The sequence below is a fragment of the Anolis sagrei genome, chromosome 1 (assembly GCF_037176765.1).
Source record: "Anolis sagrei isolate rAnoSag1 chromosome 1, rAnoSag1.mat, whole genome shotgun sequence".
Taxonomy (NCBI): domain Eukaryota; kingdom Metazoa; phylum Chordata; class Lepidosauria; order Squamata; family Dactyloidae; genus Anolis; species Anolis sagrei.
Window position 1 is genome coordinate 10,554,689 of NC_090021.1, and position 16,386 is coordinate 10,571,074.

At 45.1% G+C, this 16,386-nt stretch overlaps 1 protein-coding gene across 4 annotated transcripts in view; it reads left to right on the forward strand.

The window, feature by feature from the left end:
* The window catches only part of LOC132761613 (squalene synthase-like), a 38,096-nt gene extending 28,040 nt beyond the window's left edge, over nucleotides 1-10,056 (forward strand). For all 4 annotated transcript variants that reach the window (XM_060754640.2, XM_067462748.1, XM_067462749.1 and 1 more), the window contains 4 exons: nucleotides 1,560-1,751; nucleotides 6,356-6,532; nucleotides 8,240-8,392; nucleotides 9,466-10,056. In XM_060754640.2, coding sequence (XP_060610623.2) covers nucleotides 1,560-1,751; nucleotides 6,356-6,532; nucleotides 8,240-8,392; nucleotides 9,466-9,687 — 744 coding nt within the window. In that variant the 3' untranslated portion in view covers nucleotides 9,688-10,056. The remainder of the gene's footprint in view (nucleotides 1-1,559; nucleotides 1,752-6,355; nucleotides 6,533-8,239; nucleotides 8,393-9,465) is intronic.
* Nucleotides 10,057-16,386: the final 6,330 nt, after the last annotated feature.

Sequence of the window (16,386 nt, forward strand, 5' to 3'; positions counted from 1 at the left end):
TGGAAACTCAGGTTGCTGCTGCCAGCAAACAGGCCTTTTTCCATCTACGACAAGCGAGGCAACTGGCACCTTACCTATCTGATGAGGCTCTGGCAGCTGTCATCCACGCCACGGTCACGTCTAGGCTGGACTATTGCAACACCCTGTATGCTGGCCTTCCTATGTCTACGACCTGAAAGCTCCGTATTGTTCAGAATCCGGCAGCCAGGTTACTCACAAGAATGCCCATGAAATATAACACCAGTGCTCCAACATTTACATTGGCTTCCAACTGAGTACCGTGGCCTGTCTAAGATGTTAGTTCTGACCTTTAAAATTCTTTATGGCCAGGGTCCATCGTACCTTAGGGACCGCCTCTCCTTCTCCCACCATCGGAGGTCGCAACGACCAGCTCAGCACAACTTACTCTATATACCGGGTCCTAGAGAAGTGCACTTGGAAAGGACCAGATGCAGGGCTTTTTCTATTTCTGCCCCTGCCTTATGGAACTACTTGCCACCCTACATGAGAGCCATGCGTGACTTAGGGCCTTTTACTCTAGCACTTAAGACCTGGCTTTTCACTAGAGCATTAGATCTCTGTAAATTTTTAATTTCTGTATGTATGTATTTTATCTTTTACAATTTAGCTGTAAATTGCCTAGAGCATTCTCGGATGGAGAGCGATTAAATAGTAATTATGTCAAGACCCAGGCCAGGCAGAAACACAAACGGCACCGTTGGAGTTAAAGGAATTAAATATGATATGATGATGATATGATTATTTATTTTGGGTATTTTTACCCCGCTCTTCTCAACGCCCTAGGGGGGACTCAGGGTGGCTTCCAGCTGGCACATATTCGATGCCTACAATTAAACACAATAAAATACACAACAACAGTAATTATAAATAATTAAAACATTGAGTTAATACAATGAAATCTACTAGAAAAGAAACCAGCCTGGTGGCCCTCGTTTCGCCGAGTTCTGTAATTCATAAATCCATTCGGCTTATCATAATCCGTTTCCATAGCTCTTGTCGTCATTGTCGTTGTCAGTCTGCCAGATCACCCAAAGGACTGGTCCCATATCCATGTTTTTAATTTCCTTCTTAAAAGAGAGGAGGGATTGTGATGATCTAATTTCCCCACAGGCGGGGAGCCACCACTGAGAAGGCCCTGTCCCTCATCCCCACCAGTCTTGTTTGTGACAAGGGCTGAGAGCAGGGCCTCTCCAGAAGATCTTAAATTCCCAGGCGGGACGTAGAAGGAAATACGTTCGGACAGGTACACTGGGCCGGAGCCATAAAAAAAATTAGTATCTTGGTATTTTATTTTATTTTTAGGTAGGCTGTTAGGAATTGTGGGAGTTGACGTCCAAAACACCCGAGCGGCTGAATTTTGCCCATCCCTGCGCTATAGAGATTCCTAGGAAGATCATATTACTCAAATCCATGAACTATCAAAATAGCAAAAGTTGACCCCACAAGTGAGGAGGTGTAACTATAAACAAAAGTATTTCTAGGGTCTCACTTTGCCCAGCCTATATACCTTAACTCTTGGCATTTTTGAACCTCTCTAGTATTGTCACTACGTGGCCGGCCTGGTGGGGATCGGCCTCTCTCAGCTCTTCTCTGCATCCAAGCTGGAGGACCCTATTGTTGGCCAGGACACGGAGCTCGCAAACTCCATGGGGCTTTTCCTGCAGAAAACCAACATCATCCGGGATTACTATGAAGACCAACTCGTGGGCAGAGAGTTTTGGCCTCGGGAGGTAAGGAAAGTAAGGGTTGGACCAATGCCAGGGAAGAGAGGCAAATGACATTTGAGCTGGGAAAGGACCACCGTTGAGTGGCAGATGGTAGATTGAATTCAGTCCCCATCATCTCTAATCGCTGGCTTGCTTATTCGGTTAATTTGAAAACAATGGTATTGCCCAGAAGACAGTGATTTAAGACCTGAGCTGGAGAAAAAAGTCAGGCCGGGAGGGAAAGTCAGACAAAACAATTGAAGGTTGCTGTGAATTTTCTGTGCTGTATGGCCATGTTCCAGAAGCACTCTCTCCTGACGTTTCAACTACATCTATGGCAGGCATCCTCAGAGGTTGTGAGGTCTGTTGGAAACTATACAAATGGGGTTTATATATCTGGGGAATATCCAGGGTGGGAGAAAGAACTCTTGTCTGCCTGAGGCAGATCCGTAGCCAGTATTTTGTTTTGGGGGGGCTGAGTTTGTTTCGGGGGGGGGGTGAGTCTGAGTGAAAGAGGGTCTACCCTAGCAAACCTTTTGTATCGTTACCCCAATACCCCCATCCATATGGTGTATATTGAGTATGGTGATCAGATCATGATATGAATAAACATAACAGTTTAAATAATGCACCAGTAAGGCCTTTACGCGAACCACCATGAGAATTTCGGGGGGGGGGGGGGGCTGGCCTGAGGCAAGTGTGAATGTTGCAAATTGGCCACCTTCGTTAGCATTGAATGGCCTTTCAGCTTCAAAATCAGTCTGCTTCCTGCCTTGGGGGGGGGGGGAACCTTTGTTGGGAGGTGTTAGCTGGCCCTGATTGTTTCTTGTCTGAAATTCCTGTTTTTTGAGTGTTGCTCAAGGTGGCTAATTAGCAACATTCACACTTGCCTCCAACAGACAAGAGTTCTTTCTCCCACCCTGGATGTTTCACAGATATATAAACCCCATTTTCCTGGCTTCTAGTAGACTTCACAACTTCTAAGGATGCCTCCCATAGATGTGGGTGAAACGTCAGGAGAGAATGTCTCTGGAACATGTCCATACAGCCCGGAAAACTCACAGCATCCCAGTGATTCTGGCCATGACAGCCTTCGACAACAAAACAATCTAAAACTGAAGAAGTCAGAGTGATAGCACAGTTTGTTGTTGTGCCTTCAAGTCATTTGTAACTTATGGAGAGCCAAGCAAACCTCTTGTGTGGTTTTCTGGGATTGAGAGTGTGGCCTTCCCAAAATTGCCCAGAGGTTTCCAAAGCTGAGGGGGATCTCCAGAGTCTTAGTCCAGCATTCCAATCACTTGTGTCACATTGGATTTCCAGAACCGGAGTGTACCCTTTACTCTTTAAATATCTCAAGGACTGTCAAAAAGAGGGAGGGTGCATGTTTGTTCTTTCCTGCACAGAGGGTAGAACCAAGTTAAAGGTACTAAAGTACAGGAAAATAGTTTGCAGTTGAGCATTAGTAGCAATACTGTTGTTTTTTTCCTCCCTTACAAAAGTGCAGAAACAATACCTGCTATTTTGATACATTTATTTCACCTGGGTGAGCCACTCAGAAAGGATGCGGATCGGAACCAGGTTCCCTCTTCTGAATTCGTTGATCTTGGTGCATAGGAGCACAGAGGAGTCGGGATTTGGCCATTGCCAGGAGCAAGGGCAGATTTTGGAGGAGCAGGAAAAAGATGGATGTGGATTGGCCATGGCTTTATATATAGCAATGGTTCCCAAGTTTTTTTTTGACCAGTGACCACATTGACCAGGGACTACTCTCTAATATTAGTACCAAAAGGGTTACGAATCAGTTTTTGGTCAACTTTAGATTTGGTTTGGTTATCTGGGGGTGCTAATTCAGAAAACTGCATTGGATAAACCACATCAGCTCTAGTTTCTGATACGGAATATATGCCATCCAGTAGTTGCCATCTGCTTGCCCACAAAAAACCATATTTCCTTTCTTCACAACCGTGGACAGCGAGTGGAGAGGGGAGGCCTGGTCTCTGAGAGGACCCCTCTATCTTGTGGGGTTCCTCAGGGGGCCATTCTCTCCCCTCTGTTATTTAACATCTATATGCGACCACTTGCTCAGCTGGTTCGAGATTTTGGGCTTGAGTGTTACCAGTACGCTGATGACACTCAGCTTGTGCTGAAGATAGAAGGCCGACTGGACTCTGTACCCGATTGTTTCCATCAGTGCCTCGAGGCCGTGACTGGATGGCTGCATTCCAGCAGGTTGAGGGTGAATCCAGCAAAGACGGAGATCCTATGGCTGGGTCAACCAGGCAGTGGGGATATCCAGCTGCCTACCCTGGATGGCGAGGCGCTACGCCCGTCATCGTTGGTAAAGAGTCTGGGAGTCCTTTTGGACCCTCTGCTGACGATGGAGGCCCAGGTCTCCGCTGTGAGCAGAACCGCCTTCTTTCACCTGCGGCAGGCTAGACGGCTGGCCCCCTCCCTGTCCAGGGACGACCTAGCTACGGTGATCCAGGCCACAGTCATCTCAAGACTGGACTACTGTAATTCTCTCTATATTGGCCTTCCTCTGTCGGTGATCTGGAAACTCAAGCTGGTACAAAATGCAGCTGCTCAGCTTCTTGCGGGAATTCCGATGAGATGCCACATAACACCAATCTTACTACAGCTGCATTGGTTACCAATTGAGCACCGGATCACTTTCAAAGTGATGGTACTCACCTTTAAGGCCTTGCATGGTCTGGGGCTGATGTACCTGAGGGACCGCCTCACCCCCTACCAACCACAGAGATCCCTCCGTTCTGAGGACCAAGATCTATTGGAAATTCCCAGTGTCAAGACCTTGCGTCTAACAGCAACCAGACGCAGAGCCTTCACAGCAGTGGCACCATGACTCTGGAATACTCTGCCACCTGAAGTCCATGCCTTGCGGGACTTATCAGCTTTCCGCAGGGCATGTAAGACCTATCTATTTCGACGGGGCTTTGATCTCTGATTGTTTTTAAATTGTGTTCAATTTTAGCCTGTTCTTGTAAGCCACTCCGAGCCCCAGGGGAGTGGCGGCATATAAGTTTGAATAATAAATAAATAAATACAAAATAATATTAAATAATCTAGAGCTGAAGCAGTTTTACCAATGAAATTTCCTGAATCGGAACCCCAAATAACTCCAGGAACAGGCCTAGGACCAGATGGAACGGTTCCATGTGGAGGAAGGAGGAGGAGAAGCAGCAGTTAGGAGGGTCGTTGTCAAGCCTTTCATGGGTAGCCTCTCCCCTCCTGACATCCCTATTGCCTCGGCACTATAAGAGGGTTTCATGAGACCAGTTGCTCTCATTGCAATGGTGTAGTAATGGTGAGGCCGCGGACCATATTTTAATTCTTGCAGATCATTGATGGTCCACGGACCACAGGTTGGAAACCACTGATATATCGGAATGTTGCTGAATCAGATTGCCCTTGGGGTCTCTTTACATTCTGTGAACACTTGGAAGAAAAGCTGGGAGGAGAAGTATCTGAGAGGTATCTGAGCTGGGAGGAGAAGTATCTGAAGAGTGTTTCATTATATTTAGTAGGCTTTTCATATTTCGGGGGGGGGGGGGGGGAGGAGCAAAAAACCTAATATTTGGGTTAGTTTTTTGTAAAGTTAAACATGAGCCAACAATGTGATGTGGCGGCAAAAAAAGCCAATAGGGTTTTGGCCTGCATCAATAGGAGCATAGTGTCTAGTCATGCTCCCCATGCTCTATTCCGCCTTGGTTAGACCACACGTGGAATATTGTGTCCAATTCTGGGCACCACAATTCAAGAGAGATATTGACAAGCTGGAATGTGTCCAGAGGAGGGCGACTAAAATGATAAAGGGTCTGGAGAACAAGCCCTATGAGGAGTGGCTTAAAGAGCTGGGCATGTTTAGCCTGAAGAGAAGGCTGAGAGGAAATATGATAGCCGTGTATAAATATGTGAGAGGAAGCCACAGGGAGGGGGGAGCAAGCTTGTTTTCTGCTTCCCTGGAGACTAGGATGCAATGGAGCAATGGCTTCAAACTACAAGAGAGGAGATTCCATCTGAACATTAGAAAGAACTTTCTAATGAGAGCCGTTCAGCAGTGGAACTCTCTGCCCTGGAGTGTGGTTGAGGCTCCTTCTTTGGAGGCTTTTAAACAGAGGCTGGATGGCCATCTGTCAGGGGTGCTTTGAATGCAATATTCCTGCTTCTTGGCAGGGGGTTGGACTGGATGGCCCATGAAGTCTCTTCCAACTCTATGATTCTATGAAAAAGAAATGTTTCTTGAGAGTTGTGAGATGTTGGGGAAGTGGCAGGGTCCATCATGGGCTTCGGAGCTCATGTCCAAGAGCTGCATTTTGGCCATCCAGGTTTAGTTGTTGGAGCATTGGACTAGGACCAGGGTTGAAATCTTACTCAGCAACTCAGCATGGCAAACCTCCGAAGAAATCGCCACAAGATCCACCATAAATCTGCTTTAATGTATATAAGAATAATGCAGCAATTGCAGCAGTCATGCCTGCAAATCAGAATGGCTGAATTTCTCAAATCTTTTTTGGGAAGGGGTGGAGTGGGAAACTTCTAGGTGTGGCATTGCCACATCCCACCCACCCTTGCTTGCTAGGTGTTCCTAATGCTTTGGGTGTTCCCAGGTGTGGAGCAAGTACGCAAAGAAGGTGTCAGATCTGGCCAAGCCCGAGAACATCGATAAAGCCGTCCAGTGCATGAATGAGCTCATCACCAACGCCTTGCATCACGTCCCTGACGTCTTGACATACTTGTCCCGACTGAAGAACCAGAGCGTTTTCAACTTCTGTGCCATCCCCCAGGTAGGTTGGGGTGCTCTCTGAAGGTCTTTGCAACATAGTTAAGACCTCTTTGCCAACCCTCCCCTCCATTCCTACCTAAACACTCAGGAGCTGGATCACACAAAGGAGGGTATGTTCAGGATGAATCGATGATCCAACCCACTCTTGCCAGTAAGCAAGTTCGTGGCATGAATTTATTTATTTATTTACAGTATTTATATTCCTCCCTTCTCACCCCACAGGGGACTCAGGGCAGATTACAATGTACATATACATAGCAAACATTCAATGCCATAGACACACAACATATATAGACAGACACACAGGCAATTTAACATCCCAGCTTTTTCATGAGGGTATTCTGGCCACCAGGGGAGCTGTCGCTTCACTGACCATTTGTGACACTGATGAAGCACTTCCTCATTCTTTGCATGCTTGCTGGAGATTTTTATGGTGTCGTAAATTAGCCTCCCCACATAAGTGGTACCTAAATTTCCTACTTGACAGATACAGCTGTCTTTTGGGCTGCAAAGGTCGACAGCAAGCTATACAAATTGGTCGGAAGCTCAGGTGTTCTTATTCTGATTGTTGTGGACTCGCTTGGTAGTGGGAGCAGTTTGGAAATACCATCTTCTGTCTGTATCCTGATTGCCCCTGAACATATCAGGCTGCTGGCTGTTTAAGGTGGGTTCTGGGGCCAGACAATTTGCATAGTTTTATAAGATTATGTAATCTTACTTAATACAGAGCAGTTACTCATATGTATCTCACTGCAATTGCAATATGTCAATGTCAGCCAAATAGTTATATCATGCCACTTGTTGTATCATATCAAGGGTGGATTGTGGTGGAATCAGTACAGACCATTTTAAATTAGAGGAACAATGTCTAAATAACAGAAATAGTTTAAGCATTTTACAATGTGGGGAGATGGAAAGATGGCGGTGTAGCTGGAGCTATCTTTCACTCCCTCGGCATCTCCCGTCCTCCTAACTTTCTGAGATGCCCAAATGAAGAGGAATATCAACAACAGTCTGAAGTTTATATCAAGTTACTCTTATCATAAGGGAGCTTTGAACCTACTATATGGTATGATCTCCATATCCAGGGAGGATACATTCCCAGACTTATATAGATACGCAGACTGTTGACAATAACAAATGGTATTGAATTGAAGTGACATTGGAAGGCCTAGAGACCACTTCCTTCAAACCCAGGCTTGTGGGTGAAATCCAGCCCATCATGTCATTTTATATGGTCTGGACTACAACTTTGTTCCTCATCATTAGACATCATGACACCTATGCAGTGTTCCCTCACTTATCGCGGGTCTTACGTTCCAGGACCACCCGCAATAAGTAAAATTCCACGAAGTAGGGACACTCCCTCCCCCTCTCACTGACTCCTCACCCTCTTTACCTTCCTCCTCCTTGCTGCTTCTGCTGCTCCAAAAGCGGCGGAGGGGACACCTCGTCGCCACCTGGACCTCTTGGTGCCGCTTGCCGCTCTTCTTCCCTCCTCACCCTCTTTACCTTCCTCCTTCGGGCTTCGGCTGCTACTGCTCCAGAAGCAGCGGAGGAGGCACCTTGTTGCCCCTGGGCCTCTTGCTGTGACTTGGTCCCCAGAAGTAATTGAGGAGGCGCTGGAGGGAAAGCCCCCCCCCCCCCCCCAAACTACATGCCTGGCTGGACTCTTTTTTATGTGATGTCCATCTCTTTTCTGTTTTAGGTAATGGCCATTGCCACCTTGGCAGCCTGTTACAACAACCAGCAGGTCTTCCGAGGGGTGGTGAAGATCCGGAAGGGGCAAGCCGTCACATTGATGATGGATGCCACCAACATCCAGGCTGTCAAAGCCATCATGTACCAGTATGTGGAAGAGGTGAGTTGGATGTCAGGGACAGGATAATGTTTTTTAAAAAACTTTCTAGTAAATCCTTCAGTCGGAATCCTGTTGCTTGAGAGTAGATCTGTTGGGAGTGCTTTAAATGCAGATTTCCTGCTTGTTAGCAGGGGGTTGGACTGGATGGCCCATGAGGTCTCTTCCAACATTATGATTGTATGATTCAGTGTGCCTTCCCAGAATAGGAAACTACAAGCACTTTGTCCCAAATGCACTTTACTAGAGATTTAGGTCTTCTATGTGCTGAGTCAGGTTCAGCACTTGCGATGTGCAGCTTTTGCCTTTCCTGAAGCTAGCTTGCTGTGGAATCAGACAGGGGTCTATTTTTTCCGTAATTCTATGCAAAATAAGTCTCTCCAGAACTTTGTAGAGGTGGCACAACAGGGATATTGGTCTGTAGCTTTTTGGGTCATTACGGTCTTTGCCTGGCTTCAAGATGGCGATGACTCTTGCTTTCCTCCAGATTTTGGGGATCTGACAGGATGCAGTGCAGTTGTTCATCAGCTCCAGCAGCCAGCGCCTTGCTTAGGGACCAAAGTTCTTGATTTGTTCCATCCGTAGATCATTCAGGCCAGCTGCTTTGCCATTTTTACATTTATTGAGAGCCATGTCGAATTCAATAGGTGTAAAGGGTTCATGGAGGTTGTTGTTCTCAATCTCTTGTTGTCTGGCTATTGGTTTCTTTCCTACTTTGGTGGCAAGGTTGGGTTTCTCGTCTGTCCGCATGCCCTACCTATTCGCCAAATACCTATCCATTTTACCCGGTCATGCCCAGCTTTTAAAAACTTTTAACCACTACATTTGGCCCTGACATTGGTTTTAATTGTGTCGTGTTTATTGTTAATTTTTACTGTTTGATTTTTTAATTACTGATGTATTGCTGTTGTCTTTCATTGTTGTATTGGGTCTCGGCCTATTGTAAGCTGCACCGAGTCCTTTGGGAGATGGTAGCGGGGTATAAATAAAGGTTTGTTGTTGTTGTTGTTGTTGTTATTATTATTATTATTATTATTATTATCATTATTACTGGTTGTTGACTCTTCTCTTGACAGATCTACCAGAAGATCCCCAGCACAGACCCTTCCTCCAGCAGAACCCAGCAAATCGTCGCCTCTGTCCGCTCGATGAGTTTGCCCGGGGGGGAGCTGGTCTCTCGGACCCATTACTCCCCCATCTACTTGTCCTGCGTCATGCTTCTGGTGGCCCTGAGCTGGCAGTATCTGAGCACGGTGTCCCAGGCGGCGGAGGAATTCGTTCACACGGGAGAGAACTGAGACAGATTTGCATTTTGGAAAGGAGAGACATTCAGACTTAGGAGGACTTGACAAAAGTCCCGGGACTTGAAACCTTGAATTTGTGCAAACCTGTTTGGACTGGAAGCTTTCACCTCTAGAAGCAGCTGCTAACAAACTGAGGTTCCTGAATGGAGACGACCCCCTCACTCTCCCTTTTCCTGTTGTTGGACGGACTGGTTATGGACTTGTCTCTTTCTGAGTCTTAATGTTTTGTTTTCTGCAGACTGTTTGATCTGCGGTTTTTGTTTTCTTTTTTTTTCTGATGTAGGATATTTTTTAACTAGGAAGTTGGAAGGTGCCTCTTCATTGCTTGTTAATTTTGACAGTAAAAAAACAAAATTGCTGTGACCCAAGTGTGGGCTGTTGAATTGGTGCATTGACCGGCATCCTGTTATATAAGTTCCTTCATGTATGTCATGTATGTGATGTATGTCATCATTTCCCAACCTGTGGGTCGGGACCCCTGGGAGGGGGTCTCGGGGGTGTCAGAGGGGTCACCAAAGACCATCAGGAAACACTGTATTTTCAATGTGGGTTCTGTGTTGGAAGTTTGGCCCAATTCTATCATTGGTGGAGTTCAGAATGCTCTTTGATTGTACGTGAACTATAAATCCCAGTAATAACTCCCCAATGTCAAGGTTTATTTCCCCCAAACTCCACCAGTATTCACATTTGGGCATATTGAGGATTCGTGCCAAGTTTGGTCCTGATTCATCATTGTTTGAGTCCACAGTGCTCTCTGGATGTACATGAACTACAACTCCCAAACTCAAGGTCAATGCCCACCAGACAATTCCAGTATTTTCTGTTGGTCATGGGAGTTCTGTGTGCCAAGTTTGGTTCAATCCCTTCGTTGGTGGAGTTCACAATGCTCTTTGATTGTAGGTGAACTATAAATCCCAGCAACTACAACTCCCCAATGTCAAGGTCTGTTTTCCCCAAACTCCACCAGTATTCGCATTTGGGCATATTGAGGATTCGTGCCAAGTTTGGTCCTGATACATCATTGTCTGAGTTCACAGTGCTCTCTGGATGTAGGTGAACTACAACTCCAATACCCAAGGTCAGTGCCCCCCAAACCATCCCAGTATTTTCTGTTGGTCATGGGAGTTCTGTGTGCTAAGTTTGGCTCAATTCCATCGTTGGTGGCGTTCAGAATGTTCTTTGATTGTAGGTGAACTATAAATCCCAGCAACTACAACTCCCAAATGACAAAATCCCCAACCTCAGTATTCAAATTTGGGTGTATCGCTTATTTGTTCCAATTTTGGTCCTGTGAATGAAAATACATCCTGCATATCAGATATTTACATGACGATTCATAACAGTAGCAAAATTAGTTATGAAGTAGCAACGAAAATAATGTTATGGTTGGGGGTCACCACAACATGAGGAACTGTATTAAGGGGTCACGGCATTAAGAAGGTGGAGAACCACTGCTATGGAAGCTTGGGATGCGTGGTTGGAGACTGTCCTAGGGTACGTTAGGAAGGTTGAGAACCACAGGTGTATTTGGTTGTATTTTGGGGCAAGATGGGTGCTGTTTACCTTCTGGTCTTTTCTGACTAAAGACAATCCTATTATGGGGTTTTCTGGGCAAGATTTGTCTTGGCTTCCCTCTGAGGCTGAGAGAGTGCCGCTTACTCCAGGGTACCCAATGGGTTTGTGGTTGGGTGGGGATTTGAACCCATGTCTCCAGTGTCCTAATACAACACTCAAACCATTACACCATGCTGGCTCTCCAATTGAAGGTTACGAAAGTGGAATTATGCATGCTTTATACATTGTTAAATGGTGCATCACACATTGCATACTATTGTGCAAGTACATGCAATCTTTTGTCTGTGCAAGACACAGCCTTCGAAGTGTTGGACTCCACCTCTCAACAGCCCCCATCAATGTTTCAGAAGTTCTAATCCATCAAGATCTGGAGGATCACACCCTTCTTATCCCTACTTTAAAATCACAAGATACGTGTGATTTCCTTTGGATCAACATTTTCTATATCATCTAAAGGGGCTTATGGAGCAGCCTTGTTTATGTTCTGCAGTCACGTCTCGGATAGGCCTTGAGGGGTAAGGATTTGCCCTTTGGTCTTAAATAGGTTGTTGACGGCTAGGATTCTTGAAAGGACAGAATTGCTGAGATGTGTGGACTTTGCTCAACTTTGTTACAACACTCTTGTTCAAGCCTATATACTTAAGAGTTCCCGCACAGATTAGTTCACCCTTATCATTGTTACGTGCCTTTGAGTTGCCCGTCGACTTACTGCAACCCTATGAATTTCACTGGGTTTTTCAAGGCAAAGAATACTCCGAGGCAGTTATGCTAGTTCTTTCTTTGGAAACAGACACTAGCTCCTGTTGAGCCGATTCTCCAATTTGATTTGGATCCCAATTATTATTATTATTATTATTATTATTATTATTAAACTTTATTTGTACCCCGCTAGCATCTCCCGAAGGACTCGATGTGGCTTACAAAGGCCAAGGCCTCCACAAAACAATAGCATAACAAAACAATTCAAAGCAAATCAAACAAAAATCAAGACATCAAAGCAATAACAATAAACAACAAAAGCAAACACCATATCACAATAAAAACAGGGCCGGGCCAAAGTAAAGGGTACTGGTTAAAAGTGCTGGGTGTGATAGATGGTCTATTGAATTTCAAGGAAGTGCAATGTGCAGAAAACTTAAAATTCTAAATAAAGTGCTTCTGGGACTCTGATAAAGTGCTTACTGGAGTTTTCCTATACTGGAAAGGCGCATCGGAACAGCAAGGTCTTCAAATTCTTCCTAAAGACTGCCAACGTAGGGCCTGTCTGATGTCTTTAGGGAGGGTGTTCCAGAGTCGGGGGGCCACCACAGAAAAAGCCCTGTCCCTCATCCCCACCAAACGCGCCTGCGATGCGGGTGGGATCGCGAGCAGAGCCTCTCCGGATGAACGAAGAGAGCACGTGGGTTCATAAACGGAGATGTGGTCACGCAGGTAGGCAGGTCCTAAACCGTTTAGGGCTTTGTAGGTAAGCACCTGCACCTTGAATTAAGACTGGGTGCCCCTTTGCTTTGAAATGCACCCAGCCCTACTAGAGTTCTTTTTCTGTCCTGCCTAAATGGCTTACACAAAGGCTTTATGGGTAAAATGTGAATGGAATTATAAGAGAAAGAACAGCATTTTGGGAGCTGTAGTTTTGCAAGGGTTTCCATCTTCTCTCCCAGGATTCCATAGTAGGCTTGGTTTATCACAAAAAAACCCTCTTTCGGATGTAGGGGACGCTGGTGGTTCGATTCAGAATTAAATTCCAAATTTTTCCTTAAAAATTTTCAGAACTTTCCAAAATTTCCAAATTGCTTCATTAAAGTTGATTACATACCTTTAGGAAGAATATTTTGACTATATGGGATTTGCAGTGCCTTTTTTGGCAACGCAAGGCAAACAAAGGAAACAAACAGGAGAGAGAGGACTTAGTGGTTTTGGAAGTTGATTTCACACCTTTAGGAAGGATAGTTTGTGTTCAAAGAGTGGCTTGAATTGATGGGAGATCTAATTCTATTGAAGCAATGTACAACAGAGGCCAGGCCAGAGAGACCTGCTACAACGCTGGGGCTTTTTCAAACAGTGTTTTGTTTCCTCCATGCTTTTCCTTCCACCCATGCCACACACCCTCACAACCCAATATTACCCACCCACACATTGGCCACCCACGCAAATCCCAACAGCAACAACACACAAGCATCAAAGCAGGCAGCACAGCCAGGCAACAACCCTTCTCTGCTTGCCCTGCTCTTCCAACCACTCTTCTTCCAACCACCCTTCACAACCTCCCTTCCCTTTCTCTTTCCCTTTCCATTCCCTTCCTGGCTCCGAATGAGCCTCTAAGCCACGTGCTGCACTTTATATAGCGCAATGGCTGCCATTCCAAAACATCGTTTTTAAAATATCTTCAAAATCGCTTCAAAAAGGTAGCTTTTCCAACTTTATTCTGAATTACAAGTATTCCAACGCTACCTAACCATGCCTATTCCATAGCATTGAGCCATGGCAGTTAAAAGTGGCGTCAAACTGCATTCATTCTACGATACAGATGCGCGCGCACACACACTTCAAGCCATGAAAGCAAATAAGGGATGTAGCAAGATACACACCTGTCCTATTCACACATACTTTCTACCTTTGTGCGATTTTGTCATCTTTGCCTTTTCCAAAAGTTAATGTGTCTTGTGAACTTTTTGGTTGACCTATCAAAAGCGTTCCCTGTGACATGTACTTTGTTGTATAGCCAATACTGCTAGATACTTAGCATCTTCACAGTTAGTTTGCCTTCCAGCCTGTAACTGGGTTTATATTGCAGCAGTTCTGAAACCTCATGCCTCTTGCAAAAGTTACATTTCTGGACGATTAATTTTCTAGCTTACAACTTCTGAGGATGCTTGCAACAGATGCAGGCGAACATCAGGAAAGACTGCTTCTAGAACAGGGTTCCACAAACTTTTTAAACAGAGGGCCAGGTCATAGTCCCTCAAATTTTTGGAGGACCGAATTATAATTTGAGAAAAAAACATGAATGCTTTAATGCAGGCATGGGCAAACTGGGGCCCTCCAGATGTTTTGGACTTCAACTTCCTATGCACACTGCACATATCTTATCTGTAGTGCAAAAAACACTACAATAATTAAAATGAAGAACAACTTTAACCAATATAAACTTACTAGCATTTCAATGGGAAGTGTAGGCCTGCTTTTGGCTGATGAGATGATTGTTGCTGTTGTGTGCTTTCAAGTCATTTCAAACTTAGGTTAACCCTGAGCGAGGGCCAGGTAAATGACTTTGGAGGGCCATACTCGGGCCCCGGGCCTTAGTTTGAGGACCCCTGTTCTAGAACATGGCCATACAACCCGAAAAAACCTACAACAACCCAGTTTTCTAGCTGATAGCCCAAAGTCACTTAAATACAGGTTGAGTATCCCTTAATTAATCCTTGCATATACATAGAATCATAGAATTGGAAGAGACCTCGTGGGCCATCCAGACCAACTCTATTCTGCAAAGAAGCAGGAAAATTGCAAAGCACTACTGACAGATGGACTCAAAAGCCTCCAAAGAAGGATCCTCCACCACACTCCGAGGCAGAGAGTTCCACTGTTGAACAGCTCTCAGTTGGGAAGTCCTTCCTCATATTCAGGTGGAATCTCCTTTCCTGTAGTTTGAAGCCATTGTTCCATTGCATCCTAGTCTTCAGAGCAGCAGAAAACAAGCTTGCTCCCTCCTCCCTATGACTTCCTCTCACTTATTTATGCATGGCTATCATGACTCCTCTCAGCCTTTTCTTCTTCAGGCTAAACATGCCCAGCTCTTTAAGCTGCTCCTCATAGGGCTTGTCCTCCAGATCTTTGATCATTCTAGTCACCCTCCTCTGGACACATCCAGTTTGTCAATATCTCCCTTCAATTGTTGTGTCCAGAATTGGACACAGTGTGATTCCAGTGTTTTCTGACCAAGACAGAATAAATGAAGTAGCCATGTATAAATATGTGAGAGGAAGTCACAAGGAGCTTGTTTTCTGCTTCCTTGGAGACTAGGACATGGAACAATGGCTTCAAACTACAAGAAAGGAGATTCCATCTGAACATGAGGAAGAACTCCATGACTGTGAGAGCCATTCAGCAGTGGAACTCTCTGCCCCAGAGTGTGGTGGAGGCTCCTTCTTTGGAGGCTTCTAAACAGAGGCTGGATGGCCATCTGTCGGGGTGCTTTGAATGCAATATTCCTGCTTCTTGGCAGGGGGTTGGACTGGATGGCCCATGAGGTTTCTTCCAACTATGTTTCTATAAGTATCTCAGAGATGGATCCCATGTCCAACACAAGACTCATGTTTCCTATACACCTTACACACATGGCCTCAAGGTAATTGTATACACAAGACAGTCCGCCTTCCACATTTGCGTATCCCTTAAAAATATACATGAGATATCTTGGTGATATCTCATTATGTATACATATGTTTTACATATATATAAACATGTTTAAACACAATATTCATTAGTGTTTCCTATACACTGTAAACACATAGCCTGGGGATAATTGTGTACACAATACAGTAGGTTGGCCATGGTTGTGAATTTGAGTATCTCTTAATGCAAAGCTTTCTAAACTCTGTCACAACACGTTTGTGGGTCAGCTGCAAAATGTAGGTATGTTGCACAGACTTAAGAATATGACAAAAATCTTGGGTATGTATGTTACTATCTGACAAACCATATATTTTTAATAATATGGATGAAAGGTTTTCATGAATTACATTGTGTCCCCATACATTTTGTTATTGCATTTTGTGTATGTGTCCATATCTAAGTGTTTGGCTCAACTTTGGTTTGTTACTACAATGCTTTAATGCAGGCATGGGCAAACTTGGGCCCTCCAGATGTTTTGGACTTCAACTCCCACAATTCCTAACAGCCTACCGGAGTTTCGGGGTACGATATCATCTGTACGCAGATGATGTCCAACTCTGTCACTCCTTTCCACCTGCTACTAAGGAGGCTGTTCAGGTCCTGAACCGGTGCTTGGCCGCTGTAACGGACTGGATGAGGGACAACAGATTGAAACTAAATCCAGACAAGACAGAGGTACTCCTGGTCAGTCAAAAGGCCGAACAGGGCATAGGGTTACAGCCT